A 15867-nucleotide genomic window follows, 5' to 3' on the forward strand; every position below is an offset into this window, starting at 1 on the left:
TTCAAGAACTCTGGCCTTTCCGTCCCCGCCACCCACCTGTGGCCTGCACCCTGTGTCCCTGGTGCCCTCCACAGCAGTCCCTCATACACCAAGGGGCGGGACTGAAGCTGGCCCCGCCTGGCTCCACCCCCACCCCTGCACTGCAGGGGAGGCTCTTGTGGGGCTTCCCCTCTCGCGGCAGGAAGTGGTGGGAGAGGTTTAAAACAGTCGGAGAGGGCAACACAGCCCCGGGAGCAGTGAGGTGGGTGCTGCGCCGGCCTCCCAGCCCTCCCACGGCCCTGCTCCCGCCCCACCCACTTTCCCACCCCCAGACGAGCGCAGTGGGGGCCCAGCTCCAGGACCGAGCACCTCTTCCCCCCTTGTTTCCACAGGCTTCTGGGACTCCTCGCTGAACCCCCGGAGAGCTGGTGGGAGCCCGGTGGAACCCCCGAGGGACTCAGCCCCCAGGGCGGCCCCGGCCTCCAGCCGCAGGTCTGCTTCCCACGACGAAAACTGCTCGTGTGAAATCGAACTCTCCCTAGGAAGCGACCGCCTGTGGTTCGTGAACCCGATCTTCATCGAGGACTGCGGCAGCGCCTCGCCTGCCAGCCTGCTGCCCCTTAGAAGCTGCCCCTCTGGCCCGTTGCCTCCCACCTCTGACTCTACCTCACCCACCTCCAGGTGGGCCCCTCGCCGCCCAGCACCCCCACCCCCGGTGTCCTTCCTCCATCCCCTCAGTCCCACCCGACCTCCTCCACTCCCCATCCCAGCTCCGGCTTGCCCTTTGCCCGGTTCTGCCCCAGTGGCTTCTCCCCAACCTCCCGAGGCCCCTCCCGCTGCGTCGCCAGCATCTGCCTCCCGCCTGGCGCCCCATGTCCTCGGCCCCCTAGACCATCCAAACCAGCTCCCCATGACAGCCTGTGAGAGGCTGCCCTGCCCCCCCGCAGGCCTGGGCCCTCTCAGGGAGGAGAAGGTCAAGCCGGGGACAGCCCTCAGCCCCCCGCAGCAGGCCCCCGCCCCTCCCAGGCCGGTGAAGAAGGGCACCCCTGCCGCTCCTCCCAGACGCCGAGTGTCCGAGAAGGGCTCCCCGGAGGACCAGGGTGAGGGGAAGGCGGACAGGGGCCCCATGGCGCAGAGGGACCAGCCCGGTCTCTCCAGGGCATCCCCGCTCAGCCTGCCTCTGCAGGGGACCTCGGACAGCCCTGAGGGCAGGCCTCCGAGGCCCGCGGAGCCAGGCCAGGAAGCAGCGCCCAAAGCCGGGGATCTGGGCAGCGTGCCCGAGCTGTCCAGGAAGATGCGGCAACCCCCAGTGCCGCCTCCCAGGAAGAAACGGGTCTCCCGGCAGCTGGCCTCCATCCTCCCAAGCCCCTTGGAGAGCGCTGAGCTCTCCATGGAGGAGGGTGCCCCCGAGAAACCCTCTCCGGGCCCACCCCAAGAAGGCCAAAGCCCTGCCTCCCAGGCCAGGACTCAGAGCCCGAGCACCCAGGCCAGCGCCCGACCCCAGAGCACTCCCGAGTTCAAAGGCTCCCTGGCCTCCCTTTCGGACAGCGTGGGAGTGCCCGCCTCGGCCACAGACCAGGACTCCTACTCGACCAGCAGCACGGAGGAGGAGCTGGAGCAGTTCAACAGCCCCAACGTGAAGAAGAAACCCTCCATGATCCTGGGCAAGGCGCGGCACCGCCTGAGCCTCGCCAGCTTCACCAGCGTCTTCCACGCTTTCCTCTCCAACGACCGCAAGCTGTACAAGAAGGTGGTGGAGCTGGCCCAGGACAAAGCCTCGTACTTCGGCAGCCTGGTGCAGGACTACAAGGTGTACAGCCTGGAGATGATGGCGCGCCAGGCCTGCAGCACCGAGATGCTGCAGGAGATCCGCACCATGATGACCCAGCTCAAGAGCTACCTGCTGCAGAGCACCGAGCTCAAGGCGCTGGTGGACCCCGCCCTGCACTCCCAGGAGGAGCTCGGTCAGTCCGGGGAGTGGGCTGGGAGCGGGCGGGCGGGCGGGAGGGGTCTCATCTGAGATGGTCCATCTTCCCCCCCCTCTACCGCTTAACTAAGGAGCTGACCGCTCTGCCATGCTGCCTCGTGCTTCTACCCACGTGCCCAGTGGGTCAGTGGGAGAACCTCAGCCCACCAAAGAGGCCGGGCAGGGCCCAGCCCTCAGAATGCTCCTGGTTTTATTAGGGAGGCAAGTCACCAGGAGCAATTAGAGGCAAAAGAGGTTCTGGCGTGTGGCTGCTGAGGGCCAGCGTCGGCGGTCTCTGCAGGAGATGTGGAGGCTCGCAGGGACAAAGGGACCTGGGGGCGAGGAGGGCTGGGCCGAAGCCCTCTCATTTTGTAGAAGAGATAATAGCTGAGACTTCCCAACCCCCCCCCCCCCCCCGCCCCGGGGATAGGACAGGCCAAAAAGACTTCCCAAGAATGTTTCTCGACTGTCACCCAAGGCAGCTGAACAGCGCCCTGGTGTCAAGTGGGTAGATACAGCTTCAAGTCTTTGCCCGGCCCCCAGCTAGCTGTGTGGCCCACACCGTGCGAGCCCGGGCTGGTCCGTCGGCAGAGCGGGGGTGATGGCACGTGTGTTGCACGGCCGCCGTGAGGTCAGCGCTGGTCGACTCCCACTGCGCTAGAGGATCAGGGTGCCTCTCGGACAGGATGACATTTGGACAGTGAGGGAATAAGCCATGTGGATAGCTGGGAAGCGAATGCTCCAGGCAAAAGGAGCAGCAGGTGCAAAGGCCCTGGGGCGGGAGCAGGCGTGGCAGGTGGTAGAGCCGCGGGGAGACCAGGGTGGCTGGAACAGCAAGAGCATAAGGGGGCGAGCGAGGTGCTGAGTGAGAGAGATCCCAGGGACAGATCGCCGAGGGGCCTGGGAGGGCACAGGGACGACTTCGGCTTCTGCATCCACGAGGTGGCAGCCACTGGGGGGCTCCGAGCGCAGGGGCGTCGTGGTCCGACGTGCCACAACAGGGTCACGCCGGTTTGTGTGTTGACGATGGGGTGTAAAGGGGCCAGAGCAAGAGGCCACCAGCACAACTGAGGCAAGGGAGGATGGTAGCTCAGGTCAAGGTGGCGGCCTCGGAAGTGGTGAGAAACCAGTGTCTGGATGTACTACTGTACTATTCAGACTGGAGTCCAGTGGGTTCGGGGATGGGAAGAGAGACGTCAGGAATAATTCCAGCCAACACTTACTGGGTGCCTGGGGCCCCCACGGACAGCTGCACAGCTCCCGTGGGAATGAGAGGCGGCCCTGTGAGAGTTTAATCCGCGCCAGGCGGTGCGGCGAAGAGTGTTTGGATAGTGTGTCCATCCGCAGGCTCCTGGGCCAGTGCCTTCTGGGTGTGGCTCTCTGTTGCGTGTACTACACTGTCTCACATGGCAGAGCCTGAGGCTGCAACTGCTGGGGCTGCCAGCATGTTTTCCCAGGGGTTAGGACATGGGGTCGCCGCACAGTGGAGCCACGGCCTGGCGGCAGGGTCCCCCCGCCCCTGGTGTCCTCACCCTACTTCTCTCGGCCGCCCACAGAAGCGATTGTGGAGTCCTCCTTGTACAAGTGCGTCCTGAAGCCCCTGAAGGAAGCCATCGACTTGCGCCTCCGGGAGATCCACAGCAAGGACGGCTCGCTGCAGCAGCTCAAGGAGAACCAGCTGGTGGTCCTGGCCACCACCACCACCGACCTGGGCGTGACCACCAGCGTGCCGGAGGTGCCCGTCATGGAGAAGATCCTGCAGAAGTTCGCCAGCATGCACAAGGCCTACTCGCCCGAGAAGAAGATCTCCATTCTGCTCAAGACCTGCAAGCTCATCTACGACTCCATGGCCCTCGGCACCCCAGGTAGGCGGGGCAGCCGGGAGGGACCGGGCTGGGGGCGCTCTCCGGGCTGCGAGATTGTGTGGGCCTGTGACTCCTCCTCCCCCGCCGAGGCCCCCAGAGCTCAGACTCAGAGGGCTACTGGGGCAGAACTGGGCATGGTGGGGACACAGCTCCTGGGCACGGGGTACCAGGAGGAGGGCCGAGGTCGGCTGGAGGCAGGCAGGGGAACCAGCCCGCACGGTGCCCGTGTGTGAATTACGAGAGCAGCGTTGGCTTCCTAGGGCTGCCGGGACGAAGTACCGCGAACTGGGTGCTTGCACAACGGAAACGTGTTTTCTCATGGTTGCGGGGGGTGGGGTGGGGGGTAGTCTGGGCTCCGCGTGTCGGCAGGGTCACGGCCCTGGGAGGCTCTGGGAAGGGAGGGGCTCCGGGCCTCGCTCCCCACCGCCGGTGTTCCCAGGCTCGGACACCTTACCCCCGCCGTCACGTGGCGTCCCCCTGTGTGCGTGTGTGTCCAAAGGCCCCCTTTTATAAAGGCATCAGTCCCACTGGATGAGGGCCCCCCATTGCAGTACAGCCTCACTTCACTAACTACATCCGCGATGACCCTGTTTCCGAGTGAGGTCGCCTTCCAAGGCATGGAGGGTCAAGAGTTCCACATACGAATTTTAGGGGGACACGGTTCACCCCGTAACAGCCACCTAAGTCCGTTAGCACTTCTTAGTGCTTGCGGTCAGCTGAGCGGCGATGCTGGCCCGGTCAGAGGGGCCTGCCCACGGGTCTGTGGGCACAGGGGTTGCTCGGAGACCGGCTGGTCTAGGGTGGCCTTGCTCACGTGTCCGGTGGTCGGTGGGCGGCTGACTGGTCTGCGGTGGGAGTGACTGGGCCACGCAGCCCTCACTCGCCCGCAGGTGCGCCCAGGCGTGTGCCCGTGGCGGTGGGTGGTGGCCCCAGAGAACTCGCAGAGCCCGTGAGGCGTCACAGGGCCCGGACCTGAACCGGCAAGGTGCCACTCTGAACTGTGGCACTGACTGGCCTCGTCAGGGACCCGCTCAACCTGGAGGGGCGAGGAACCGGACTTCCCTTCTCGATGGGACAGCTGCAGAGTCAGGAGGCTTGGGTGGGGGTGCAGTTGTGGGGAGGGGGGGTCATCAGACCGGCTGTCACCGGTCATCACAGCACGCCTGCAGGCGGACAGACAGGCTCCGCGGGGCTGCCTGAGGATCTGCGCATGACAGCGGGCGGTGGGAGAGGGAAGCAGGACGGCCACCTCCGCAGCCACACGGCCTCGGGCCTGGTCCCTGACCTGGCACTTACTTACGACCTGTGCACCGTGGAATGAGTCACTTAACCCCTGAAGGCCCAGTTTCCTCACCCGAGGAAGCTGTTTCCCAAAGAGAGGAAACTAGGACCCCTGATGCTCGGAAGCCACGCTTGTTCACTTGCGGGCATTAGAAACAACAGATGCAAATGTCGACCCCAACGCACAGCCCCTCGCAGGGGGCCGTGCCAGGAGAGGGCTCCCCCCTACCCCTGGGCGGGCGGGCCAGCTGGGCTACATACAGGCCGACAGAAGACATTGTCCTGTGGCTGGGGGACAAGGCAAGGTCCTGTCACCCTAGAAAACCTCCTTCGGGGGAGCTTTCTTGAGACCTTCCCCATCTGCACTTCGAGTTTGGGCGACCGTTTGCCCCCAGGCCTTGCCGGGGCTCGGGGTGAAGTCAGGGCCAGGGGCTCCGTCGGCCTTGAGGTGTTGTTACCAGGGAGACCGCTTTGGGCCCGAAAAGGGCAAGTCCATTCTCGGCGAGTCCCAGTTTACTCAGACAGCGTGGGCATCCTGGAATCCTTTCCAGCACGAGATCTCTTGACAGCAACGTCCCAACTTGACAGTGCGTGTGCTTAGTGCAAGCCAGACAGCAGAGAACAGGAGAGGGGCGGCCGGTTCTGAGAGAAGGGAGAGAAGGAAGGCAGTTGCCTGAGGGGCCTGCCTCGGGCCTGCCAGCACGGATACAACACTCTTGTCTACGCCACCGCCTGTGTTCCAGACTGTCAGTGGGTCTACTAAGGTCCCGGTTAGCATCTCCTCCTCCAGCTCGGGGTCAGGGGCATGTGCCAGGGTGAGCTGCCGCGCGTCTTTCCCCTCCTTTCGTGTGGGACACCCGCACGGCCTTTCTCTGTCTGGTAGGACGTTGGTGTTTTTGAGGATTACGGGTTTCTCTCCCCAGCCCCCCCACACACACACACACACACTTTTTGTTTTACGTGGAAGTTCCTCATTCTGTGTGTCAGACGGTTCCTCCTGACAAGAGAGAGGCTATCTGTTCCCAGCCAGATGCCGGCCAGCTCTTCGGTTCTCCCAACTTTGACATTCATCCCTCTTGGGACCCGGCCCTGCGGCCGGGCGTTCACTTCTCACCTCCCTCCGACCAGATGCCCCCAGTGGCTGGCCACTCACAGGGCGGTCCACAGGCCAGCAGCCCAGCTGGGAGCCCCACAGGGAGCTGCCAGCACCCCCATGGGGGACAGAACTCTAGCCCGGGTCCTGCCTGCCTCCACCAGGGGCCCACTCAAAGCAGAAAGCAGCCCTTCCCTTGCACCCCCACCCCCGGCCCCTTCATCCCAGGGAAGAAGCCCTCCCCTCACACTGTGCTGACAGTAGTGACCCGTGTCCCCCCCGGCCCACCTGAGACAAAGGTAAATAAATACAGAGCCTGGTGGCTGGCGAGACCTGTCCAAACAGAGGGCAAAGGGCCAAACTCGGACACTCGAGGCCTGAGCTAGCTGGCCAGGCCGTCTTTTCCAGAAAGGCGGTTGCTGTTTATGCTCAGGACACGGATGGGCCAGGATTCCAGCCTAGAGTTTTCTCCCTGCAAAGCTTGTGTGCTTTTGTCCCTGCCCCGAGCAGCCAGCCCAGGAACAGACCCCCGGGCTCCTGATGCGTGGCCAAGGGCATCCTCCCCGGGAGTAGCGAGTGTGGGGGCCTGAGGCAGGCTAAGTTGGGGGGGGTTCACGGATGTGATGGTTTGGGGTACACCTGGCCCTCCAGCCTGCAGCCTGGAGCAGCCGGGTTTCCCGTGGATGCCGTGAGGCTTGGGGAGACCGGCTAGGGCTTCTAGAATCGTGTGTCCCATGATGCTGATGGGTGAGTTATTCCCGCCTCTTCCGTGTCTGCGACCAGACGGCTGGCCTGCTACTGGGGGGACACAGAGTCCAGCCCAAGAACTCCTCCCCGAGATGGGAGGGGGAGGGAGGTCGGAGGGGTGCAGTGTTTGCAAGTGTGGGATTCTTTCTTTTTTTTTAGATTTTATTTATTTATTTTTAGAGAGAGAAGGGAGAGAGAGAGAGAAACATCAATGTGTGGTTGCTGGGGGTTATGGCCTGCAACCCAGGCACGTGCCCTGACTGGGAATCGAACCTGCAACGCTTCGGTTCGCAGCCCGCGCTCAATCCACTGAGCTACGCCAGCCAGGGCTAAGATTCTTTCTAAAAGGACGCACAGAACCTCCTTCTGATGCGGATGGAGAGCGGGCAGCATGGTGGGGGGGCAGTGAGAGCGAGCAGGCTGCCTCTTCCGTCCCCTCGGTGACCTGTGTCCACACCCTGTGCTCAGGGAATGGAACCCAGGCCCTGGCCCCAGGGGACAGGGCACCCGACAGCCAGGCAGTTGAATGTGGGGGCAAAAAAAGGGGGTGCCCCTGGAGCCCCATTGCCCTCCACCTCCCTGGCGGAGACCACACGGGGAGCTCAGCGTCTGCGGCTCTTCGGTGGGGCGGAGGCTGGGGGTTGGGTGGGAGAAGGGAACTCGCTGGAGACCCCAAGAGCGTGAAATGACAGGCCTGTGACAGGGACTGGGGATGGAGAGGAGAGGGCAGTCGGGCTGTTGTTTGTTTGTTTTTAATTATGTTCAAAAACATAAACTGGTTTCTGATGACAAAAGTCACTAATGTTTATTGTGGAAAAATAACGGTGAGTGTTTTGATGGATTTCTTTCCGGTGCTTTTGAAACAGATGCAGCTAAGTAGCTAGAGAGAGAAGTAGTTAAGGCAACGCTCGTGGCTCCAGCAGATAAACCTGCAGCCTCTAAGCGGGTGGAAGCTTATTTCTCAGTCACTAGGTCCCGTCCAGTGGAGGAGGGCTGGGGGAGGGGCGGGGCTCTGCTCCAGAGAGCCGTTCAGGGGCCCCGGCAGAGGCGGCAAAGCACAGGCTTGCTTTTGCACCCCACAACAGCCCCCACCCCAAGAGGTCGAGTTCTGAGGATTGTAAGACACGTCGTCCCCCTTGTCTTACACAGTGTCCACGTCTAACATGTCTCGCCTGCCAGTAACCCCGCAGGCATCACGCTCGTGACTTCCCATCTGCCTTACTGAGCCCCCCTCACAACCACCCGCGGAGTGTGGGCACTCGTCATCCCCTTCTGCTGGCCGAGGAAACCGAGGCTCAGCGAGCTTAAGCAGCCTGCTCCGGGGCATACCTGGGCAGGTGAGTGGCAGACCTGGGGCTTGGGTCCAGGTCCTGTGCTGAACCGCTGCCCTGTCCTGCCTGTCCAGGGCGTCCCGGGGACAGAGGTGATCTCAGAGGAGGCCGGCCCACGTCCGGGGTGGCCTCACGTCTTCCCAGGCAGGCTGGGACTTTTGGCCCCAGGTCCCCGCGCCCACGGCAGCGTGGCTGGCTGGCTGGCTGGCTTGTGGCCGAGCCCTTCAAAGAGGAACCCAGAGAGCGGGAGTGATTTCCCCAGGGATGTGGCGCAGCTCACAGCAGAACTGAGACTGAGGTCGCTCGGACTCAAAGGGCAAACAGCCGGGCCACAAGGCTTCAGGGGGGCTCCGTGGGAAAGAGGGGCTCCGGGGGAAGAGGGGCGGTCTCCCGCCTCGGTGAATCAGCCCGAGAAACCAGCTTCTGTATTAAAAAACACCTTTTAGCAGAAGGCTTCCACTGCCGGGGTAACTTTAAACCTCCCGTTCCCGATGCTCTCTGCTTCCTGCCATCCTATTTTTATCAGACAGATGCGTGTACCCAACGGTTAAACAAACGTGTGTTGACAGTGTGGATGCTGACGGGAAAACCCGGCCCCCGTTCCCAGGATGGTCCCGGTCGAAGTGGGAACACAGCGTCCAACCAGCGCCCCCCGGGCAGTGAGATAGATGCTGTTCATTCCTTCAGCAAATGTATGTCTTCAACACCTACCGCAGCCCAAGCGCTGCTGAGGCGTTGGATATAAACAGCGAGCACCATGAAGTCCCCGCCCTCCTAAAGCTTCCATTCTAGTGGGGAGACGGGTAATAAGCAAGGAAACAGCCCTGGCTGGTGTAGCTCAGTGGATTGAGCTCGGGCTGTGAACCAAGGGGTCGCCGGTTCGATTCCCAGTCAGGGCACATGCCTGGGTTACAGGCCAGGTCCCCAGTGGGGGGCCATGTGAGAGGCAACCACACATGATGTTTCTCTTCCTCTCTTTCTTCTTCCCTTCCCCTCTAAAAATAAAAAATATATATATTTTTAAAAAAAACAAGGAAACAAACACAAAATACATCACCTTATGCCGAGGCAGCTACTGGGATAAACGAGCATGTCGGGGCCTGGGGAGTGTTGGAGGAGCTTGCTGCCTGGGTCGGGAAGTGGGGGTTAAGGGCCTCTCTTCTCCATCAATACAAATACTCATGTATAGTGTTTGTATTTTCACTCTGCAGTGACCGGGCCGGGAAGCCCGTTATAGGCACTGAACCTAGTTGGTGGGAAGTGAGGGCTTGGGGTCAGACTTCTGGAGAAAGGAGTGGTTTTAAGCAGGAACGGTGGACGAGGGGAGGGGCCCAAGCGGATCACAGCCTTGCGCTGCCCAGTTGATGCGTCCAGAGGAGCCCAGTCAACAGTCTGAGGGGCAGCGGCAATAATGGAGCCCTTCCCCTGGAGCCAGAGTCTGCTCTGGCCTGCCCCCGAGTGCGTAAATACATCCTTATTGAAGCTGCCATGTCCCCGTATTTACACAGTGTCTATCTCTGTGTTTGCTACAGCAGCTGAGTTGAACAGTCAGGATAGAAACCTTGTGGCCCATGGAACTGAAAATAGTTACTATCTGGACCTTTACAGGAAAAAAAAATGCCAACTCTTCTTTTAGATGACGCCTCCTAGAAGAGAAAACCTTATTTTCGAGCCAGCCGCTCACGGAGGCCCCCTATAACAGACGGAGTGAGTTTTACTGTCATCCCCAGTTTCCAGGCGAGGAAAGTGCGACTCGGCGCGAGGGGCCCCAGATCGGTCGGCTAATTAAGCGGCGGCGTGGGGGGCCTTTTCTCCCCGTGTATTCCGGTGTGCGCGGCCCGGGTGAGCATGCTTCAGCTCGTTTCCCTCAGGGCTTTCCTTCTCCCAAACCTCCCAGCCGAGGAAACCCCACGAGGCCCCAAACCAGCCCTTCAAACTGGGATCGGCTCCCCTGCCACCTACGGATAGAAAACAGGTGTGACGGTGGCAGACCCGAACGCAGAAACCCTGGGAGATGCAGGCCGCAGCCCTGCGGGGCTCCCAGAGGCACAAGGAGGTGGGTGTGACCTCTGAGTCAGGAAAGACAGGCGTTCTGACCACCGGAGAGTTTTGTTGCGGCCGCGCCCAGCCTCCCCGTGGTGCTGCCCGAGGCCCCACTGGGCGCAGGGCTGAGACTGGGCCTGGGCTCCCGGCTGCCCGGGAAGGAGCGTGCGGCCCTGACCGCCCCTGGGGTGTCGGTGGGGGGCTGGCGCGTGGCACCCTCGCCTGCAGGGTGTGTGTGTCTGCGAGCAGCTCCCAGGGCAGCCAGCCTGTGCGGGGGTCTGTCACCCACACGGGGCGGAGAGGCCCAGAGTCTGGTCCCCGCTCCACTGCTGACCAGCTGGGGGGCTTGGAGCAGTTTCCCCCATCCCTGAGCCTCCGTTTCCTCACAGTGAGGTTGGACTTGAGGGAGCCAAGGCCACTGGCGTGTGAAGGCGGCTCGTACCGGCTCGTACCAGCTCACGGGGGCCCACTGCATCCGTCTCTTCCCCACTCCACGCCGGCTCACGTTGGGAGGAGCTGAAACGGGCCCCTGTGGGAATATATATGCTCTGGGAATTGGCAAGCCCTGCACATCAGTCTGTTTTCTCCTTCAGAGAACCAGTGGGTAAGCCTTCCCCAGCACACCGCTGTGTAAGGCCCACAGCTGACCCCAGTACCCCTGACCGTGGCCCCCACCCTGGGCAGGACAGAGTAGGGCCCGGTGGGAACCACGTGGACCTCAGTTAAGTCCACTGTCCGTGCCCTGTGTCCCAAGCCCTGTGGTGGGCACTGGGGACGGAGGCAGAGGTTCAGAGTGGTCAAGCAACTTGCCCAAGCTCACACAGCTTCTATCCCTGCCCTCGGGGAGCTCCCAGCCGAGGAAGAGGACAGGCTCTGGCATGGTCAAACCGTGTGGGAGCTGGAGCGGGAACCAGCCAGCTGTGCTTGAGGCTGCGAGAGAGGACGGGGAGTGAGTGGGGGAAGGGAGGGAGGGGCCCAGGCAGAGGGAGCAGTGCGTGCGAAGGTGCAGCGGATTGCGAGCACCTGTGGAGCTCAGGGGCTGGCCCACGGTGCAGCACAGGGGAATGTTACATCGGTGGGTGACGGGGGCAGAACGTCGTTGTGAGTTGGAAGGTGCAAAGTAAGTGTTGTCGAGTAAGCTCCACCAGCGGCTGGGGGGCAGTCCAGGAGAGCTTCATGGAGGAGGCGGAACTTGAAGGAAGGGTGTTAAAGTGACAGGAACATGGGATTTGTCGGGGACTGACTCTCCCCATCTATAAAGCGGGCACAGTGAGTCTAGCCCGGCCCGAAGAGTTGTCTGAGGAATCCACCGGGATAAGGTTTATAAAACATGCGGCCACACACAAGTTGGTGCCGTGTGGGAGATGGAAGGAACGGGCCTTTGGAAGGACAGAGGAGGGCTTGCCAGACGGGTGACTGTGGCCGAAACCGAGGGGCAGGCGTGCAGGCGACTTGTTCTGCGGCCGTCGACGAGATAATGGGGCTGGAGGAAAGAGGGTGAGTCGTATTGGACCGGTGACTGTGCGCCCAGTCGTAGAAGGCCTTGAACGTCAGGGTAAGAGATCCAGGCCTGATTCTCGAGGCAGTGGGGAGCCACTGATGGTTCTTGTGGGCAGGCCTGGCATGATCGGAGCTGCACGCTCCACGAGAGGAGTCAGTAGGCAGCGTGGACCAAAGGGCAGAGACTGCTGGGAGGGCGGGCTCAGGGGGTGGGGCTGGGAAGGGCAAAGGGCGCGAGCAGAGAGCAGCCAGACCTCGCCTGGGCGCGGGTCTGACTGAGCACCGGGGACAGAGAGCCCCCGAAGAAAAGGGGGGCTCCCAGGCCTTGCATCTCAGGACTTGGGGGGAAAGTGGGCTCCTTGATGGGGATGGGGAGGTCCCAGCAAGGGCTGGTTCCCCAGAAAAGATGATACACCCTTGGGCGTGGCCCCTGCTGGGGGAGGACTCCTGGCGTCTCTGCAGAGGCCCATAGAGGCTGGTGCCAGGTCACCGGCTGTGAGTCCTCGCTGGGAGCTCTGCAGTCATCCATCCACTCATTCATTCATTCATTTATTCACTCACTCATTCACTCACTCACTCATTCACTCATCCATTCACTCACTCACTCATTCACTCATTCATTCACTCACTCACTCACCCGGCACTGTGCCATGCTCTGTGTACTGGGGACACGGAGGAGAGGTGCCCGTGGGCAGGTGGAGGCACAGCCGCGGGAGCCCCCTGCAGTGGGGTGGCTGCACACCCCGTGGTGGGAACCAAGGAGACGGGGCCCCAAGCCTGTCCCGAGGCTCAGCCCAGATTCTCAAGAAGAGGAGAAAAAGAAAAAGGGCAAAGGATTTCCCATCCCCGCAGAGCAGAGAGCCGCATCTGGAGACCCTCCTTCCCCCGTCGCTGAGTCCTCAAACCCAGGGCCGGACCTGGACCGTCCTGTTGGCTGAAAGCCACTGTCCCCCAAGCAGGGTTTCGCGCCTTGGCACTGCAGACAGCCCGGGGCTGGATAACTCCGTACTCGGAGGGCTGTCCCGTGCTCTGTAGGGTGGGCAGCAGCATCCCCGGCCTCGATGCCGGTAGCACCTGCCCCAACCCCCCCGCCCAGCTGTGACAACCAAGAAAGGACTCCAGACATCGCCAAATGACCCTTCAAGGGCAAAATCCCCCCGGTGGAGAAGCGCTGCTTGAAAGCAAAGTAACGTGCCTAATCGTATTCCTTGTCAAGTTATCAGTATAACGCCCCAGAAAACGATGTTCTTGGAGGCAGAGTGAAAATCCAGTCTCAGCTCTATCCTCACGCACGAGTCCTCCGCAAATTCCAAGAGGCAGAGCCACGGCGTCTGCTGCCTGAACCGCCCCCGCCGCCCCCGGTCCCCGAACTCGTAAGTCAGACAACAGAAGCAGCTCCTGTGTGCCAGGGTTCGAATAATCAAATGACCAGCATGAAAAACAGCTTCGGGGACAAAGTAATCTCTTCCCCTGATAACCGTTCAGGCACTTCTCGGGCTCATAAAGACTTGCGAGGAGGCGGTCCCAGAGCGGGCGGTTCTGTGCGGGGGAGGTGTGGGAACCGTGAAACACGTCGCCAGAGAGACGCACAGGACAGAGCTGGAAGGAGAATGGGTGGGGTTTTCATTTGTTTTGTTACTTGTTTGTTTGGTTTTTTATAATGAGGGGAAGGAGAGGGAGGGAAACATCGATGTGAGAGAGAAACATCAATCGGTTGCCTCCCATACGCAACCCGACTGGGGGCTGAACCCGCAACCCAGGCACGTGTGCTGACTGGGAATCGAACTGGCGACCTTTCACTTTGCAGGATGGTGCCCAACCCTCTGAGCCCTACTGGTCAGGACGAGAGTGGGTGTCCTTAAGATTTTATTTATTTATTTTTAGAGAGGGAAGGGAGGGAGAGAGAGAGAGAGAAACATCAATGTGCAGTTGCTGGGGGTCATGGCCTGCAACCCAGGCATGTGCCCTGACTGGGAATCAAACCTGCGACACTTTGGTTCGCAGCCCGCGCTCAATCCACTGAGCTACGCCAGCCAGGGCTGAGAGTGGGTGTTCTTTAGGGGCTGTTTCTGGGGGAGCATCGTGGGAGCACTCCATGTAAAGCATTACATAGAATTCTTACCAGAGCCCCATAGGATACCACGTTATCTGCGTCAGCTCACACTTGACTGGAAACACTTGCTCAGAGAGGTAAAGCAGTTAGCCCAGGGTCACACAGCTAGTAAGTAGTGTGCTGGGACTCGCCCTGCGGGTCCGACTCTGCTTTGCAGTGCTGTGTGTTACCAACCCCTCCAGCCTGGGACCCCATGAGAACACCAAGCACAGATGCCAGGAAGAGCTCACCTTTCCGTAGCACGCTATGGGTTCCAAGTCGCTCTCGTGTTCTGTTTCTCCTTTTGTTCTCTCAAAACCCTGCAAGACCATCAGGGCCCATGTTGCTGGCCCCATTTTGCAGATGTAGAAACTGAGTGTGCCCAGGAAGGCAGGCCCCAGGCACACTTCCTCTGGAAAAACAAACAAGGACAAGTGGAAATGTGGAAACATGCACATCCACTCAGAGCCCACGGGGGCAGCGCTGGCTTGTGCTTCTCGGGGGGGTGACCCAGACCCCGTGAGGGCCGTGGGAACACGGGGGCTGTGAAATTCAACATCGAGCCCCTGCCTTTTTCCAAAGCTCTTTCATACCCTCTTTTTAAACTTGTTTCTCTGGTCCCCACTGGAATCCAGAAAAATCAGATCTGAAGTGTAGGGTGGTTATAAGATTTCAGTAAGTGAATGAATGAATGAATGAGCGAGCAAGCAGGTGAGCCATGGCCTCGCTATTCTGACCACCGGCCGGGAGGGCTTTGTACTGCAGAAGTTAGGATATGGCTCAGACTGCTGCTAACACAGACACGCACACCCCAGTGGTTTACACGAGACGGAATTTGTTTCACTTTCACATGCCAGTGCAGGCGGCTTTGAAACCTCTCTTCTACGAGGTGCTCAGAGACCCAGGCTCCTCTCTCATCACCCCACCACCCCCAGGGGTCTCTCTGTCCACATGCTCCTCCCCTCAAAGGGCATGACCTGAAAACTCAACACATCACTTCCTCCTCAAATCCCCCGAGCCAGAAGTTAGACCTACGGCTGTACCTAGCTGCAAGGGAAGCTGGGAAATACAGTCTTTCTTATGGGCAGCTGTGTCCCAGCTGGAAGTCAGTTCTGTCACTATGAAAATGGGAGAGACTGGCCAACGAGGGGGAGGAACGTAGTGTCTGACTCTCCTTCTGGGCTGGAGTGGAGCTGAGCAGCCGGAGAACACGACTTTCCGGGCGTGATTGTCTGCGATCCCCAACTCAGGCCCTGGCACGGCCACTGGGCTGAGACTGGGAGGGTCCTGAGGGCTGGGACCAGCCTCACTCCCTTTGTCTCCCCGTGTGCGCAGACCTGCACCAGCGCCCACTTGTCACGGCTGCCACTCACCAAGCACTCAGCTGCCAGCCACTGCCCTCAGCACCACCTGCAGGGCCAGCTTTGACAACATTGAAGGGACTGCCAAAAAACTCAGTAGTGAAGATAAATGGTACATATGTGGGTTTACATATTTTTTATATCGGTATACTGTATGTTATGTTACATATGTATATGCACCTACACATATATAAGAAGCAATGCAGCGGATTTTAGGGACCAGTTGCGTGACCAAACTACTCTAATCCCAGAATATCTGTATCGCCCCCAAAAGAAACTCTGTGCTCGTTAGTGGTCACTCCCCATTCCCTCCACCCCGCAGTGCCTGGCGGCCACTAGCCTGTCTCTGTCTCTCTGGACTTGCTTATTTCGGACCCCTCCCATCAGTGGAATCAAACAGCACGTACAGCTGTGGTCTTCTGCGACTTGCTCCGTTCACCTACTGTCACTTCGGGGTCCACTGGTGTCCCAGCGTGGGTCAGTAGTCTGCTCCTCCTCACTGCCCAGCAGGGTCCCATTGCGTGGATGGACCACCTTCTGCCCGCTCACGCAGCAGCTGGTGAGCGTTCGAGCTGTTTCCACCGGCGGGCTTTGATGAGCGGTGCTGCC

General features: G+C 60.6%; 1 protein-coding gene across 4 annotated transcripts in view; it reads left to right on the forward strand.

The window, feature by feature from the left end:
* RIN3 (Ras and Rab interactor 3) overlaps positions 1 to 15867 on the forward strand; it is a 105043-nt gene that overhangs the window by 76165 nt on the left and 13011 nt on the right. For all 4 annotated transcript variants that reach the window (XM_045822978.1, XM_045822977.1, XM_045822981.1 and 1 more), the window contains 2 exons: positions 372 to 1943; positions 3502 to 3810. In XM_045822978.1, coding sequence (XP_045678934.1) covers positions 372 to 1943; positions 3502 to 3810 — 1881 coding nt within the window. The remainder of the gene's footprint in view (positions 1 to 371; positions 1944 to 3501; positions 3811 to 15867) is intronic.

Source organism: Phyllostomus hastatus, unplaced genomic scaffold, assembly GCF_019186645.2.
Source record: "Phyllostomus hastatus isolate PE091 unplaced genomic scaffold, TTU_PhHast_1.1 phas_scaffold_501, whole genome shotgun sequence".
Taxonomy (NCBI): Eukaryota; Metazoa; Chordata; class Mammalia; order Chiroptera; family Phyllostomidae; genus Phyllostomus; species Phyllostomus hastatus.